The sequence below is a fragment of the Podarcis liolepis genome (genome assembly GCF_965112155.1).
Source record: "Podarcis liolepis genome assembly, chromosome: 3".
NCBI classification, from domain to species: Eukaryota; Metazoa; Chordata; class Lepidosauria; order Squamata; family Lacertidae; genus Podarcis; species Podarcis liolepis.
In genome coordinates this window covers 24,580,878-24,596,879 of record NC_139557.1, presented here as the reverse complement: position 1 = coordinate 24,596,879, position 16,002 = coordinate 24,580,878, and the positions used below count along the sequence as shown (strand labels likewise).

Sequence of the window (16,002 nt, the reverse complement as noted above, 5' to 3'; positions counted from 1 at the left end):
CCTCTATGACTGACACTACAGCTTTGGTACTCCAAGATGATGTGATTCTGAACATGTAGGAAAACTCCTATTTCTCTTTTTGCCTTACATCATTTCGGCTTTTCAATACTAACCTATGAATTATGTGAACGAAACAACGATTTTTCTTCATAAGCCACCTTAAAGTCTCCACCCAAATAATTTTGAAGCAACTATAATGTATATCTGTTCTTAGCAGAAATTTGGAAAGTTCACTTGGCTCACACACCTCTTGTCTCAGGTATGAAGCACTTTACACAGTTATTTAAATATCCAGGCAAGATAGCCTTTTCTATTTTCTTCTGACAATAACATTTCACTGAAGTAATTTTGTAAGTGGAGCTGTAGAAGAAATAAAATGATTAGCTCTCCTTTGTTCTGTAATCCTTCTGTAGTGTAATTCCCTTAAAACATAAAGTAGCAAGATAAAATATTGTCATGGAGATCAAAATTATACTTGTAAGTTTGCCTGTCAGTTCCATGGTAACTATTACTTATGATTAGTGCCATTATTCTTATCCCCCTCCCCTTTTTAGTACAACAGTATTTAAATGTAAAACTGCACACACAGCCTTTAACAAAACATTGAGAAATTGAGCCTCAAACAATACCATTAATAAAATAATTCAAGTGCAGCATCCTTTGGTAAATGATGCCAAACAGCAAGGAGGGAATCTGTGCCTAGTCAGAAGTAAGTTCCACTGAGTCCAGGTTAGTATGTACAGGATTAAAACTCTAGCGATGGAGTCAGATAGGTAGATGTTAAGAATAGTTCCCATCTGCCAAATTGGGGGGGGGGGGACAAGGATAGAGCGTTGTTTTGACTTTGAATGAGAAACTTATTGTTAAGCAATTCATGCTGAATGCCACATGACGCTACTTCCATAAGGGCCATATGTGAACAACACCTTGTTTCGTGTTCGTTTTGAATCATTTTAAAATGCAAAAATGTTCAGTTCGGTCTTGCTTAAGATAAGGGAATGGAGGATTCACATCTCTCAACAGTTGTGGGGGGAGAAATTCAATTGCTATGGCAACCTGAGTTGAGGAAATCTTTCCTGTTTGCAGAGATCATCTCCATTCTATCAGTTGTTGTGTGTGTTTTTTTACTAAATGTTACTAAAGAAAGCAATTAAAGGTTAATCTCTCTTCAAAAGCAAACAAATCAAATGCCAGTGAACACCACAGAGAGCAAATGATACATTTCAAGTTGGTCAACAGCTTCCTAATACAGTACGTCTATGATGTGCAGGACGTTTTCTGTCCATTTCCATAGCATCAAATATTAATTTGATATGCTGTTAGCATCAGTGTTTGGCTTGAGCATACATTTAGACTTATATTTTTATACTTGGATAAGTGGATGCAATAAAGGGCCTGAAACCCATTAAAGGCAAGAAGAATATTTCTGTTGGGTTCTGTGGACTTCGGATTAGGTTCTCTGTATTTAAACCTCCACCGCCAGGAAATCCAATTTGCATAGCATGGTTCCAAAATGAACATTGTGCCTAGCTGTGAGTACTCCCTAACATGGATTTATTTAAAAACAGGCTGGCAGATTACATTCACATCTGCTGTGTAAAGGGCCCAGAAAATATTTCAATCATATCTCAGTTTTTGCATGTGTAATTTCGTAGCAAGGTGTGCAGGATAGCTGCTAGAAGAGAGGATTGAAGATGGCACATCGTTCTATTCCCAGAGTATATTGTCAGCAAATCCCACAGTCATAGTTATCACTTTCTCCAGAAAACTGACATAGCAACTTGAAGTGGGGCAGCCGGCTACTATTCTGTAAGAGGCCCCTGTAGGCTGAATTTTCTGATCCCCAGTTTAAAACAATTTGAAGCCTAGTACATCATCATTGTTCTCTCTCTAAGGCTTCACAGTTCCAACTAATTAATAGTATGCTCCTCTCTTTCAGCTGAGAAGTGGCAACCAATGTTGTGTGCACTTCACACACAGTGAGGGGCTGTTGATGATCATCAGATGATACGCCCACCTGAGGAATGGGAAAGGAATATTAAGAATCTGGAGAAAACTTGCACATTTGGCAGAATGGCATAGCAGAATTTGCAAAAGTATAAAGGGAATACCGTATATATCCTCCCCACTAAAACTGTTGGTCTCCATACAGAGTACAGCTGTAGATGGAATAGTAGCTCCTGCCTTCATCGTCTAACATATTTCATAGGGAAGCTGTTTTGCTAAGCTCCATCTTCATATCTTTTCAACTGCCCTAATAGACCAGCACCACATAGTTCTGTGTTGGAAATATATATGCACTAAAATTGATTTCATTTTCCAAACAACAAAAACACAGATACTCACAGATCACTCACTGTGGAATCCTTATAGTTGCTGAGTAGTACTAGAGATCTGTCAAATATCCAGTAAAGTTATGAAATTCCTACTCCATACCCTCAAACCAAATACCTATGTTGGATCAATGAGCTAGATTCAATTATGCCCTTCCATTCATGAAATGGCTTTGATCCAGCAAAGGCTCCTGCTCATGAAAGAAGACACCAATTCATCTTATCCTCTGACCCTCTGAGGCCACCCAAATCAACACAGGAGGATTTGGGGCCATCCAATAGTGTGTAGGACTTAGTACCGTGTTATGGGAAATTGCCAAAATAACCTCTGCTGAATCCAATCCCATTCCATGAATGAAAGGGTGCTGTTGGATTCAGCCCAATGTGTGTGTGATGAGAACATAATAAAAGCTGGCTGCTTCCTAATTGCGAAGTTCACCAGTTTAGGCCCTTGAACATGTATATTTACCCTTATTTTAACAACTGCTGGAGAAAATGGTGGAAACATGCATTTATTTTTAGATTCACACACAGCTCCCAATAAAAAAAAATTATAATAGTAAGCCAGTATAAGGGTAGTTTTACAAAATATCCAAGCTCCCAAATAGAATATGTTTTGACTTCCACTTGCAAGTTCTGGAGAAAAGTAGGTCAACACATAAGATTCCCCTACTGAATTAGACACAAAAGCAAAAGGGGAGTTGCAGTAGATACTTTGCAATGCCACAACTGTAGTATCCCCTTCTCCTTTCCCTGTTATGAATTACAAGCATCTCTACCAGTCAGCAATTCTAATGTGTTACACTAGGCTGTGAGCACAATCCCACTATTCCATGCATATTTACTCAGAAATCAGTACTACTAATTTCAGTGGGATGTGTTCCCAGTTAAGTATCTACAGTATTCAATTTGGACAAGACTTGTATATGATTGCAATATTAATGTTGTTATGATTACAAATTAGGTTGAAATGACCCCCTTCACCATCTCCCATGGCTCTTCGGAACATTACCACAATATCCATATGTTAAAAGAAAAATCACAATGGTTGTATTAGCATATTTTCACTTCAAAACAGCTGTTAAGTTGTAACTGAGTAGATGGTGACTTCACAGGTATTTTCTATGAAATGAAAGTAACATTTAAAGTTGCTTCCAGATTCAACTCAAGCCATGATTTGTTGGTGATAGTTCATGTACACTAGAATTTCCCAATGTTATACAGTGGTACCTTGGGTTAAGAACTTAATTCGTTCTGGAGGTCCATTCTTAACCTGAAACTGTTCTTAACCTGAGGTACCACTTTAGCTAATGGTGTGTCCCGCTGCCACCACGCTGCTGCTGTGTGATTTCTGTTCTCATCCTGAAGCAAAGTTCTTAACCCAAGGTACTATTTCTGGGTTAGCGGAGTCTGTAACCTGAAGCGTCTGTAACCCGAGGTACTACGGTATTCAGCTTTATGCTTTTCTATTAATTTCCAGGGAAGGCTACCGATATTGCTGTTGAGGGGGGACTCATTCTTTTCTGAATTGGTAGGTTTGTCACATATAAGGCATCTCTGTGGTAGCATCACAATAATGAAACACTTCCTCCCTGCCTTCCCCTGCCTTTTGGATCTGGGGGAACCTCAGTTTGGTGGCCACTGTATAGCTATTCAAATTAATTAGTGCAGGAGTAGGGTCTTTTTATTTCACAACCAAGCTAAAATGAAGTTATAAACCATGATCACTCTCCTAAACTTCTCATGTTACATATAATCTTATAATATTATCCATAACATACTAGCTTAATATAATGAGACATAATTATTTTGTGGCACTGAATCCCAATCTTGTTGGGATTGGTACATTATGTATTTTCACTGGTGTGGGGATCATGCTGCATATTTTATTGCTTCCTAATTTAGCAAATATTTGCCTATGAAGGTAAAGGTGCACAAAGTAGCTACCTAGCTTTAAACAAAGACAGATGGCAGAAATTGTATGGTAACCAAAGGACTGTAGGAAATCACATTTAATGATTATACCTCCAATTAGAGTATTCCTGCCGTTGCAAGAATTTGTGATTTTTATGCAGCTGTGTCCTTGAAAACAAATCATTAGCAACATTCTCATTAGTCAAGAGACTTGTACTTATCATTATAAACATAAATATGAGACAAATTAAACCTAGTTCTCCTCTTGAAATATATATATATATATATGCCATCCAGTTTCAAATGATCTCAAAATGCATTTTTTGTGAAACGCCCTGAGACCCCTGGGTATAAGGCGGTATATAAATTCAAAAAATAAAATAAATATGCTCCCCAGTTAACAAGTGATGAGTTACTGTTGTAAGATTCAACAAATAACTTTTTGGGTTTAACATGTTGTGCTAAGGGTTTTCCATGCTCACACAAGCTCTGACATTCCAATTCCTATGGGGGTGGGGAGGAAATTCAGGAAATGTACGTAAAAGTCCCTTGAATCTCAAACCCTCACTTTTCTCTGAAATCCCCGAACTGCCCATCAGATATATTTTCCACTCCACTCATTTCCCTCAAACTGTTTTCTACTCATCTCCTATGACTTCTTCTCCCTGACATAACTTTTCACCTATTGGCATACTTGAAAGATAAATTGCACAAAACTACAAACGCATTACACAAATCATGAGTGTGGCACATACTAGGTGTGCCCCTTGACCTAATGCAACACTTTCTCAACCTATGTAGCACAGATACCTATTTTCCCCAAAACCACCCCAAAAGGCTATGGAAGGAAAATGCACATCACCTGTTAACTTCCTAAAGTTATTCATAGATTTGTCATTCAAAACAAGCCATCTATTATCATTTCTACTCCAAATTTCGCATTGGGCATCCTAAAACATACCTCTCCTATATTGCCAGATTTCAAATGTCAACAGAACTATTTTTAAACCATAAGCTGTAGAACAGGCTTCCTCAACCTCAGCCCTCCAGATGTTTTGAGGCTACAGTTCCCGTCATCCCTGACCACTGGTCCTGCTAGCTAGGGATCATGGGAGTCATAGGCCAAAAACAGCTGGAGGGCTGAGGCTGAGGAAGCATGCTGTAGAACCTACAATTCCCAATTGTCATAATGGAAGAATGTGATTCGGCTGTCTTGCCCTTAACAAAGGGCCACAACTGTGGATCTGTGTTAATGCTGTGAAATGTGCTCATTGAAAATAAGAGGAATACTGCACATTCTGATAAGAACTTACGTCCGTTTTTGTTTGTTTTGATTTGCACCAGCAGACAATTCACAAGTGTTACCATAGTACATCACAATCATCACATCAGAGATAGTTCATGTAATTGGTCTAAATAGGTATTGCTCTTGGAAACGCTGCAACAAATATTTTATAGAACTTGCTAATCAAGAGAAAAAAATAGGTCACTTTATTTATGCATTTATAACTCATCACCTCCAAAGACTGAGGCGACTTACAAAACAGCTAAAAACTATACTGAAATATAAACCAATGAGACATATAAATTATAATTAAAATAGGTAACAAAATTAAAATAGCAAGATGTTTTTCTTTTAAAAAGAGAGATCAGTGCTTATTTGTACAGTCTGATTGAAACTGGGTTATGAGTCCTCTGCAGGTACAAAATAAAAATGTATTTCAGATTGGAGCTCTACCCCACTACTGTATTCATGAGCATTTAAATGGAATTGTGCCATAGAAAAGACAGATTTGTTTTATTTTATTTTTTTAAAAAATCGTATAAAAGGAAATAAAAAGACCTGTATATATATATAAAAAATTGTTTGCTTCTTATTTTCTTTCTCTCTCCCCCACTCCCCACCTAGACTGCTGCTACTCTGAACTGCATGAATAGCTACTTTGTATTGAACCAATATATTAAAGAGTAGATCTCAATTTTGGCAACTCCAGAACCAAACAGTGAGAGAAAATGAAGCTTCCCTCTCTTCCTTCATAGTCTCTGTGCTTATTTGAATCCCACTTAAGAAAACAGCCTCACAGTATGGGAACCACTACTCTAGAAGCAATGGAAATACAACACATAAAGCTTTTTCCACCCATATATATGAGTAGGCATTAAGCATGGCGGGGAACCTTAAGTTGTTGTAGTTCCAGTCATTATTTTGACAAAGTGATAGCGGCAAGCAAAGGGCACATAAATACTTGCTCTTTGAAAATAAGCTGGAACACATGTATGTGTTTCTTGAGTCTAACTCTTAGCTGAAGAAGGATATTCACGTCCCTGCTTTTCATTGAAACTTGGCATCAGGAATAATGTGTAAAATCAGCTTGTTTTGTATATTCTGTGGGAGATGGAAGATAACACAACTGCAGTGATGATTTAAAATTACCTTTTCAAATAACAGTATGGAAGACAAGTCACTTATCAGATCTGAAACATTTTTACTATATATCCTTTTATGCACTTCTCAGGTTCAGTTAGATTTAGAGGTTTCTACCAGATGTCCCCTCTGCAGCTCCCATTACCCCCTGACCATCGGTCAAGCTGGCTGGAACAGGTGGAAATTGGAGTTCAGTCACATCTAGAGGGTACCAAATTGACTAGCTCTGAGTCAGATGTATTGTCTGCACAAGAAAGTGAATTCCAGAAGAATTCATTCCTACTAGCAGAAATCTCATTTCTTTCCTATCCAGCCCCAGCCCACCAGAGCTAATTTTTTTTTTGGGGGGGTACACATTGAGCTGCTGGGGAGATGAGGGGGAAAGTGATGCACGTCCTAGAGTACATACCTTGCAGTAGCAGAAAGATTCATGATGGTCTTGACATGTTGAAACCCACAAGATGAGATTCAACAGATATGAATCTGTACCTGCATTTAGGAGCTAAGAATCAAATATAGAAGGGAGAGGAGACCCCTCACCCACCCACACCTTACATGCCAAAGGTGTATTGATTCATCATAAGCCAAACATGAAACAGTTGTGCAATGTGGCTACTAAAGAACCTTGCAGTCTTTGGATGTATAAATAGGTGCATGGTGTCCACATTGTGATAAGTAATCATTTCATTCTACTCTGTGCTGGTCAGTTCTGGGCACTTTAAGAAGGACCTTGACCAACTGAAGCATGTTCAAAGGAGGACAATCAGAATGGTGAGGAAGTCTGGAAACCAAGTGCTATGAAGAACAGTTGAGAGAGTTGGGTGTTTAGCTTGGAGAAAAGAATATTAAAAGGAGAGGGGCAATGACAATGTTACACACACACACACACACACACACACGAGGGGCTGTCACACACAATAAGGAGCTGACTTCTTGTCTATGTTTTTCCAGAAGGCAGGACTAGAAAAATGGCAAAAACTGCAAGGAAGCAGATTTCAGCTAAACGTTAAGAGAAAGTTAGGAGTGGAATGGACTGCCTCAGGATGTGGTGAGTGTTGCTGGAATTACTGGAAAAGAGTCCAGACAACCGTCAGGAAGGGGTACTGTATCTGCATCCTCCACTGCAGATTCTGAACTGAACACAGGATTGGACTAAATGTCCTCCCAACTATGACCTCCAAAGGGCACCTTGACCACCATGATGTAATCAACATTATATATCTACACTAGTAATTTATATTGGTTTTACACTAGTTGTTTATATTGGTTTTATACTATTTTAACTATCAACTGTACATTCTTCCCTTGTTTATTCCTTCCTCCATTTCCCCTTCCTCTTTTTTATGTCTGTTTGTGTGTATGTAGCAAATGAAATGACTGCTAAACCCATTAAGACTATTGTGTAGATATGCCCACAGCACAAAACTGAGCTCTTTTTAAGTGGCACTCGTATTGGAACGGCTTCTGATAGGTAGTAGAGCAGGACAGGCTTGCTACATTTATTTCCTATAAGATGTTTCCATACACAGGCCAAACTTTAACAAGGGAGACATCTGAATAGCTGGTATCTGGATAATGAGTTGTGAATTAGGAGAATGTGGCTACAAAGCGATTTCTGTGCTAGGTAAGAGGTGGCACAATCTCTTTCTCTTATGATCACACAGTGCAGGGCTGGGAGCAGGAGAATGTTCAGCCGAGGGTGTGAGATGCAGATTTACGCACCTGGTCCATAGGGCTCGCCCATGTGAGAATAACAAGGCAATGACTCACTGTGAATGCTGGATGGGGAGAAGAAGAGTTATGCACTACGCAACACCCCTGGTGGTTGTACCTTTATCTCTATTGCTAACATTCAGACAAACCACTGCATGAGCAGCATTATAGTTACGTTTATCAGTAGGATTAAGGTCCTTGACTACCAGCCTGAACAAATGACTTTCAGAACTAATCCTTCTGTGCCTACAATATTATACAAGGTCTTTCCGTAAGTAGCGATATATTTAACAGACTTGAAGCGAGTCTCTTTAAATGCATGCAACAACTAATACTTGATTGGGAGCCGCCCAGAGTGGCTGGGGAAACTTAGCCAGATGGGCGGGGTATAAATAAATTATTATTATTATTATTATTATTATTATTATTATTATTATTATTATTATTAATTTGTTGAGAAAGGAACTTAACCATTTTGCAGAACAGTTGGTCAGATGTCCTGGAAGTAGTGATGAAATGAAGCCACAGAATGCTACATATGGTATTACATTTCCCTCTTCATCTGAAGAAAACTATCTTATCATCATCATTTATTTATTTTAATTTGTATACTGTCTTTCTATCTTACAATACTCAAGGCGGCTTACAAGCTGAAGAAACAAAAAATGTACATCTTATAACAATCTAATGCAATACAAAAATTTTATAATAAAACATAACTTTAAAATAGGCAACCTACATCAAAAAAGTAACATTCAACAATCATTAGAATAGTATTTAATAATAATAATAATAATAATAATAATAACATATAAAAGTTAAACAGAAATCCACTCAACAGTTACAATAAATAATTTCTAAACTATAATCAATAAAACAATGGCAAGCCACAGTACATAAAATAATACAACACAATACAGATCTTGGGAACTGTAAAAAGGAAAAGGAAACTAGGACATTTATTTATTTTTTAAATCAAAGAAACCTACCTTCCCACCCACCCCTGTGAATATTATTAGTTCACAATCTTCATTAAGTGGCCATACTATTTTGGTTTGGCTGGAGTGTTATATAAACACCGCAACCCCAGCCATAACCTTAGGTTTGCGGGACAGCTTCTTAAGTCAAACCTCCTAAATTTAATACTGAGCAAATAGCCATCAAGAAACAACACCTTCTATGTTAGTGTAGACCATGCACAAGACATTGGCTGGATTACTTGGAGGTGTGGTGATGGTAAATGATGACTATGATGAGTGAGGAAGAGGGCATTCTTTCATAAGCAGCTTGGCATGTCACAATGACCTGCAGTTTGGTGGAGAGAAATCCAAAGCCCCAATGGACACACCTTTCTACTCAGTCAGAGGAGTTATCTGGACTATCTATTTACATGCAATAATTATTGTCTCATTTATCAGCCCAACATAAAAAACATATGACCTGATGAGGATCTGAGCCAAGCTATTGAATTAAATAAAAAATCTTCAAGGTGCATGTGATCAAGGAGAAGAAATCTGGATATTTTCCCAAGCACTGGACCACATTGCATTAACTATGGGTGCTTTCTCCCAGTCCCAGTACCATGATGGAGAAAGGCAAGTTATAGTATGTAAAATAGGTGTGGTCCCCCCCCTTCCTTCCTTCCATAAGAAACAAAATATTATTCCCTAAATCAACACAGAGTAGCCCCCTTCTCAAGAAACGCTTGCTTTCCAAAAATCCAGTAACAATGGAAACATAGTACAAATCAACAACCAAAAATTCACACCTTTTTATCCCATTTAAAAATCACAAGAAGCAACTTTTACTCCTTGCTTCCAAGTTATATGCTTCTTTGCAGCTTCTTGTACCTATCAAGAACCCTATTAATTACTGGAAGCAAAGCTGCACTCATGTAACCTTAATTCCCCTCTGTTCCTTATAATTAGCAAGTAGTGCGTACCTTATTGCTGTGACAGAGGTGAGGTTAGAGAGGAGGATTTCTACTTTTTCTTTCCTTTTTCTTTTTAGTACAGCGGTGGAAACATATAGGCCTCCCTATTTTTTTTCCCTCTTGTCAAAAAGGAGGGTATATGCATGCTTTAAATCACATGGATGGGGATTGCTGGCATAGAAAGCAGGGATGCGTTCCTGAACGATTTTAACCGAATATGTAGAGCTTATAGCCCTATCCTAACCATATTTAAAGTAAATTATCCTGGCTCAATAAGACCTACTTACAAGTAAATATGCATTTGGATTCTGGTTTCGGCTTCGAGAAAGTTACCGGAAGAAAGCCAATAGGCTAAACACAGATTTCTATAGATTTTTAGCTAAAGAAAAATGAAAAGGAACCACAAGTCTGCAGTACACCCATTAACCCTTTTTAAAGCATTATATTTGGGAAGGAACTTATGTGCAACTGTTCAATAGGTTATGGGATTTGACCTACACATCTAGTGTATGTGTGGAAGGAATGTTAGTGATCAATATATTTGTCTTGTCATGAAAGACAACGAGAACATTACATATAACTAACACACACACACACACTTCTCCATGGAAATGTAGCACTTTGGATTCTTCATCATAGAATCTCTGTCAATAAAAAAGCAAATTAATTCCTCTCCATGGGGCAGTTAAAATAAAGAGTTGCTGGGCACTGCTAATTAAGATGTTATGTGCTTAGAAAACCAAAGCTGATCTGTTACTAGGTGATAGTTATTTTTCAGTCACTCTCTCTTTAAGCAGTACACCTCGTTCCAAATGTAGGTTTACATTATGCTAAATATAGATGCGAGTGCTTTAAAGCTTTGGAATGTAAAAGGTAGCAGTGGGAAGGAGTCAAACATCACTGCTGTTTCTTCTTCTTTTCTTCTTCTGCTTGTTGTCTGGATCCAGTGCTACGTAAGATTGCAGCCCATTCCCCCCTCCCCATATTAAAATAACGCACAGTTAAATTAATCTTAACTCTTGAATCACCAAAGGTACTGCCCAAAGCTCACTTTATGGATCAGCTGAATACATCTGAGCAGTGCTTTCTAAGCATGAACCAGACTCAGCGTTTCATACACAATGTCAGCTTTTCTTTTCTTTTTTAAGGAAAATGCTAAAATGGCAAATGTCAAGAACCAGCAACAGTGTGTTTAATAAGTGAGTCAGAACTCTAAGTCCTCAGCTGTAGCTGAGACAATAGTGCTATTGATTGTAACTTATCCCACCCTCTCCTCTCCTCAGCCTCAAGAACATATTATTTGCCTTGATGCCACAGGATGAACCCGTTTGATTGCAATTGTATGTCCATTCCTGGCAAATGCCCCCCCCCCCCATTCCTCCAGTGCTACTGGCCACAGGCAGCTGTTAGCAGCTGCTAAAAGAATCTGAATTTGCCAGAGGATCTGGATTTGTGTCCTCCTTTCAAATCCAACTTCTCAAAAAAACCCCAATCCAGAGGCAAAGGGCTGAAATGTAACACACGTGTCAGGATTATTAAGCAGCAGTAGCAGGGCAAGGCAAAACCTTGGCTAATTGGGGCTGCACAGGGGAAAGAAAAACGCTGTCTCCCAGCTAAGAAGACACACAGTCAAGGGTGGTAGAGGAGGACAGAGTGTGATGAAAATATAGCAACTTTTGGAAATGGAATGAAACAGAAAGACCTCTGTTGCCGCAGTAGACTGAAAAGGGGCAAAATCCTACTATGGGATGTGAATAGCTCCAAGGGCGAGCCTTGTCTTTATAGGAGCTGGCCTTTCAGCACGATTTCTAAATATGTCAGATGTTTCTGTTCCTCTGTTCTTTATTCAAAGTGAGTAAAATGAGATCAGAGGCAGCAAAGAGCCAGGCATCACTTTGTCACCTGCGGCAGCTCCAGGGATGGGGTTGAAGGCAGGGTGGCGATGGGGCTTTAGTGCATTCATTAACACAACTTGCTCTTCTTGCTCCAAACTATGCAAGCCTTAGCACAACCCAGTATATTGAAACAGAGATGAGATGTTGCCACCTGCCTCTTACCCTTCCCCTAACCTCTGCCTAGTGATTAAAAGTAATTCAGGGAAAGAAGAAGGAAGAAAAAGAGAGGGAGGGGATCTCAACGGGATGCTCACTTATGCAAAGTGACCCCACTACTTTACAATGTGGCACCATGTCATAATTCAGAACACACACTCACACAGGAAGTAGACAGGAGAGGCAGGACACAAGCACTTTTAGTCACTTTGAAGTTTTTGTTCTCTCTGAGTTTTCAATAATTTGCTATAAAATCGGGACAGCAAAAAAGAAGAGGTTGATTTGGGATAAACAGCTGTTTTTAATATGTTATGCTAGAATGGATTTTTTTCATTTTATTTAAAAAAAATAGCAAAAGAAATTATCTATATCCCCCTTCTACTCTTTGTAAGGACACCTGAAGAGGGAGGAGGAGGAAGGAGCTTCAGAAGCAAGACAGAAACAGGTTTTGAAGTAAGCAGGTGTTGTCACCAGAGGCAGCCACAACACACACACCTTGCCAACATGAAAAAGGCCCGGGCTAATGAGAGGCAAAGTGAATAAAGCCGACCTTGTTGTCTCGGGGGCAACTAGGCAAGTTGTGGGGCTAGGGCCAAGGCAGAAGTTGTGTAACCCTCTGGTATCCTGCCCCACCTCGGTTTCAAGGAGAAAGAGAATACCAAGCAAGCAAATGGTGAAAGGAGATTCCTGGATGTGGGGGGAGAAGAGAGGGACTACAGGCAAGATAAGCGCCCGCACCCACCACCTTTTTCTATGCCGACCATCAGGAACATCCTTGGGTCCCCTCAAAGCCTGCTTCCCTCTTCTGCCTCCCTGCAACTTGCAAGGAACAAAGTACAGGTCTCAGCCATCCCAGGGGTGGGGTGGGCGAGGGCTGAGAACACCACACGGCCCCCTCCTTCTGGGAAAGCAGGGCAGCAGAACGGCGGGCGAGGTGCCTAGCTCGCCTTTGCTGGCAGCGGAGCTTCTTTCCATCTCGGGGAGGAAGAGGAGAGGGTCTGAGGGTGGGGAGGCGGCAGAGGAGGAGGAGGCGGAGGCGGAGGCGGGAAGGAACTTGGCAGCCCAGGCAAGCTATCTTTAGCATCCCTCGGTTAAGTACCAGCCACCACCACCACATCACCACCCATGTGCGGACGAGGAGAGAGGGCAAGGTCCCCCCCGTCCAGCCCGGGAGGCTCCCTTCCTTCGCTGGCGGCGCAGTTCCTCCCCCATAGCGAACCCCCCACAAACCACCAGCAAAAAAACAACAACCCCCACATAACCTCCCTTCATGAACCACCAGCGGCGGAGCCGGGAGGGAGCAGGTGCCAGGCATGCCACGGTCCGAGTGTGCGCGACGACGGCAAGGGGAACGTGGAGCTGTTGACCAGTATATATATATATATATATATGGGGGGGGGATACACGCCTGAGGTAAAACCGGGAGCTGGCACAGGCACGACACCCCCTTCCCCCCTCCTTCCAGTCGGGTCGGCTGTAGAAGAATCCCCCCCCACACACACAAACACAAAAGAAGGAAGCCCCCCTCAAGTAACGGAAAGAAGGAGAAACCAGCAAGGCTTACCCTGAGCTGCGGCGACGAGCCCCGCGCAGAGCACCAGCAGCCGAGCCTCGAATTGCCTCCACGCAGTCATGTCTGCAGTTTATTCCACACACATAGAGAGAGAGGGAAAGGCGCGAGCGGGAGCTCGGAGGAGGCAGGCTGAGACCCGGGGTGGGGGTGGAGGGGGGGTTGCAACGCCGGTTGGTTGGTTGGCTGCTTGACCGGTCGGTCGGAGCACCTCGCCGCGGCGCCTCTCAGCTGCGAGCGCGGGCTCCCTCCCTCGCCAGAAGTGCCCGCGGGGCGAAAGAATCACCAGAGGGCGAAGCCAGGCGGAGGAGAAGGAGAAGAAGGAGGTGGTGGTGTCGGTGGTGGTGGTGTCGGCGGCGGCGGCGGCAGCAGCAGCAGCGAGGGGAGCTCCAGGTGCCGCGAGTGGCAGCAGCGGCGGCGGCGCAGCATTCGACGCCTCCTGCAGGACTGCTGGTTGCCTCGGCTCGCCGCCTTCTCATAGCATCAAGTGCCGGCGAGCCACTGCGGGGCGGAGAGCGCGCGGGGAGACCAGGCTGAGGGAGAGGAGCGGCGAGAGCCTCCTCCGCCAGCGGCTCTCCCGAGTCTGAGGCGAAAACCACCAGCTGCCCCAAGACAGCGGAGACGTCGACGAGGAAGACCGTGGAGAGGTGGCGACGGCGGTGGGAGAGGAGGAGATGCGGCCGGGCATCGAGTGAGGAGGGAAGCCAGAGGAGACGCGGGCGGCAGCAGCGGCGGCAAATAAAAAGAAAGGCGCGCGAGGGAGAGGAGAGAACCAAATGGAAATAGCGGGTTGCTCCTGTCGCGGCGAGGAGGAGAAGCTGAGCGACGCAGCCGAGCCGGGAGAGCGCGGCAAGCTTGACAGGCTGCTAGCAGCGCAAGAAGGAGCTGCTGCTGCCGCTGCCGCCGCCGCCGCCGCTCCTGCTGCTGCTGGACTCAACCATCCCTTCCCACAGAGAGGGGAAGGAGGCTGGAGCGGCGCAGCGGCGGCAGCAGGAGCGAGCGAGCGAGCGCACCCGCCAAAGCCCAAGGCAAAGCAGCCGCAGCAGCCTTCTCGCAGCCCTCGCGAAACGGGGGTGGGAAAGGCGGGAAAGCGAGGGGAATCGTTTTCTCTCTTCTCTTCTCTCCCCCCCCCTCAAAAAAAACCCCTCCGCCCCGCTGAGGGAGGTGGCGGCAGTGGCTGGGAATCTTCTTTTCCAGTCACAGGTGACGACGGGGCAGTTGAGGGGGCAACTGGAGAGAGAGAAAGCGCGCGCGCCGGTTGAGGGGCGGGACGAGGAACGCGCTCGGGAATCCCGCGCCGCGCTGCGAAACGCGCTCTGGCGTCCCGTCGTCGTTCCTCTGGCTTCTCGCCTTCCCGCCAGACCTACCTCGCAGGGCGCACGTTGGGCGCCTTGAGGCGGTTGGTGAAGCGGAAAAGGCGGGAAGTCGCAGCTACAGGAGGGCAGGGAATGGTTCCCCCTGGTCTGTTAAGCGACAGCAGCAGCCCAAACCCAGGCTTCGCTTGGTGTCTTTGAGGAGAAATATCCTCCTGGGGTCGCCCAAGGGGCCGTTTGCAAGGGTCGCTCTGGATCCAAGCTGAATAAGAGTGGCAAGGGACTCTTAAAAAGAGCAAGGGACACCTAGGAGCCAATGGCATAGCTGTCAACTTTCCCCTTTTCTTGTGAGGAATCCTATTTGGAATAAGGGAATTCCCCTTAAAAAAATGGAAAACGTTGACAGCTATGCCCAGTGAGCAACCTTGAACTTAGGTCTAACATATCTTCTTTGGTTACGGGCTTCTTCCAAGGAAGCCCAACCACCACCACCCACACACACACACACACACACAATGCTGGGTGTTTTTGTATGCGTGTCTAAATCCCCTGGGATAGCTCAGTCGGGACTCTTAATCTCAGGGTTGTGGGTTCGAGTTCCACGTTGGGCAAAAGATTCTTGCATCGCAGCGGGTTGGACTAGATGACCCTCGTGGTCCCTTCCAGCTCTATGAAATCCGGAATAATAGTTGGCTTTGGCTCTGTGCTAAAAACCACTTGCTTGGAGATGGGTGCCTGCTCTACCCGGAC

General features: G+C 43.1%; 1 protein-coding gene across 2 annotated transcripts in view; it reads right to left on the bottom strand.

Moving 5' to 3' along the window:
- CSMD1 (CUB and Sushi multiple domains 1) overlaps nucleotides 1-15,391 on the bottom strand; it is a 963,313-nt gene extending 947,922 nt beyond the window's left edge. For both annotated transcript variants that reach the window (XM_083495378.1, XM_083495379.1), the window contains exon 1: nucleotides 13,934-15,391. In XM_083495378.1, coding sequence (XP_083351504.1) covers nucleotides 13,934-14,003 — 70 coding nt within the window. In that variant the 5' untranslated portion in view covers nucleotides 14,004-15,391. The remainder of the gene's footprint in view (nucleotides 1-13,933) is intronic.
- Between the last annotated feature and the right edge of the window lie 611 nt (nucleotides 15,392-16,002).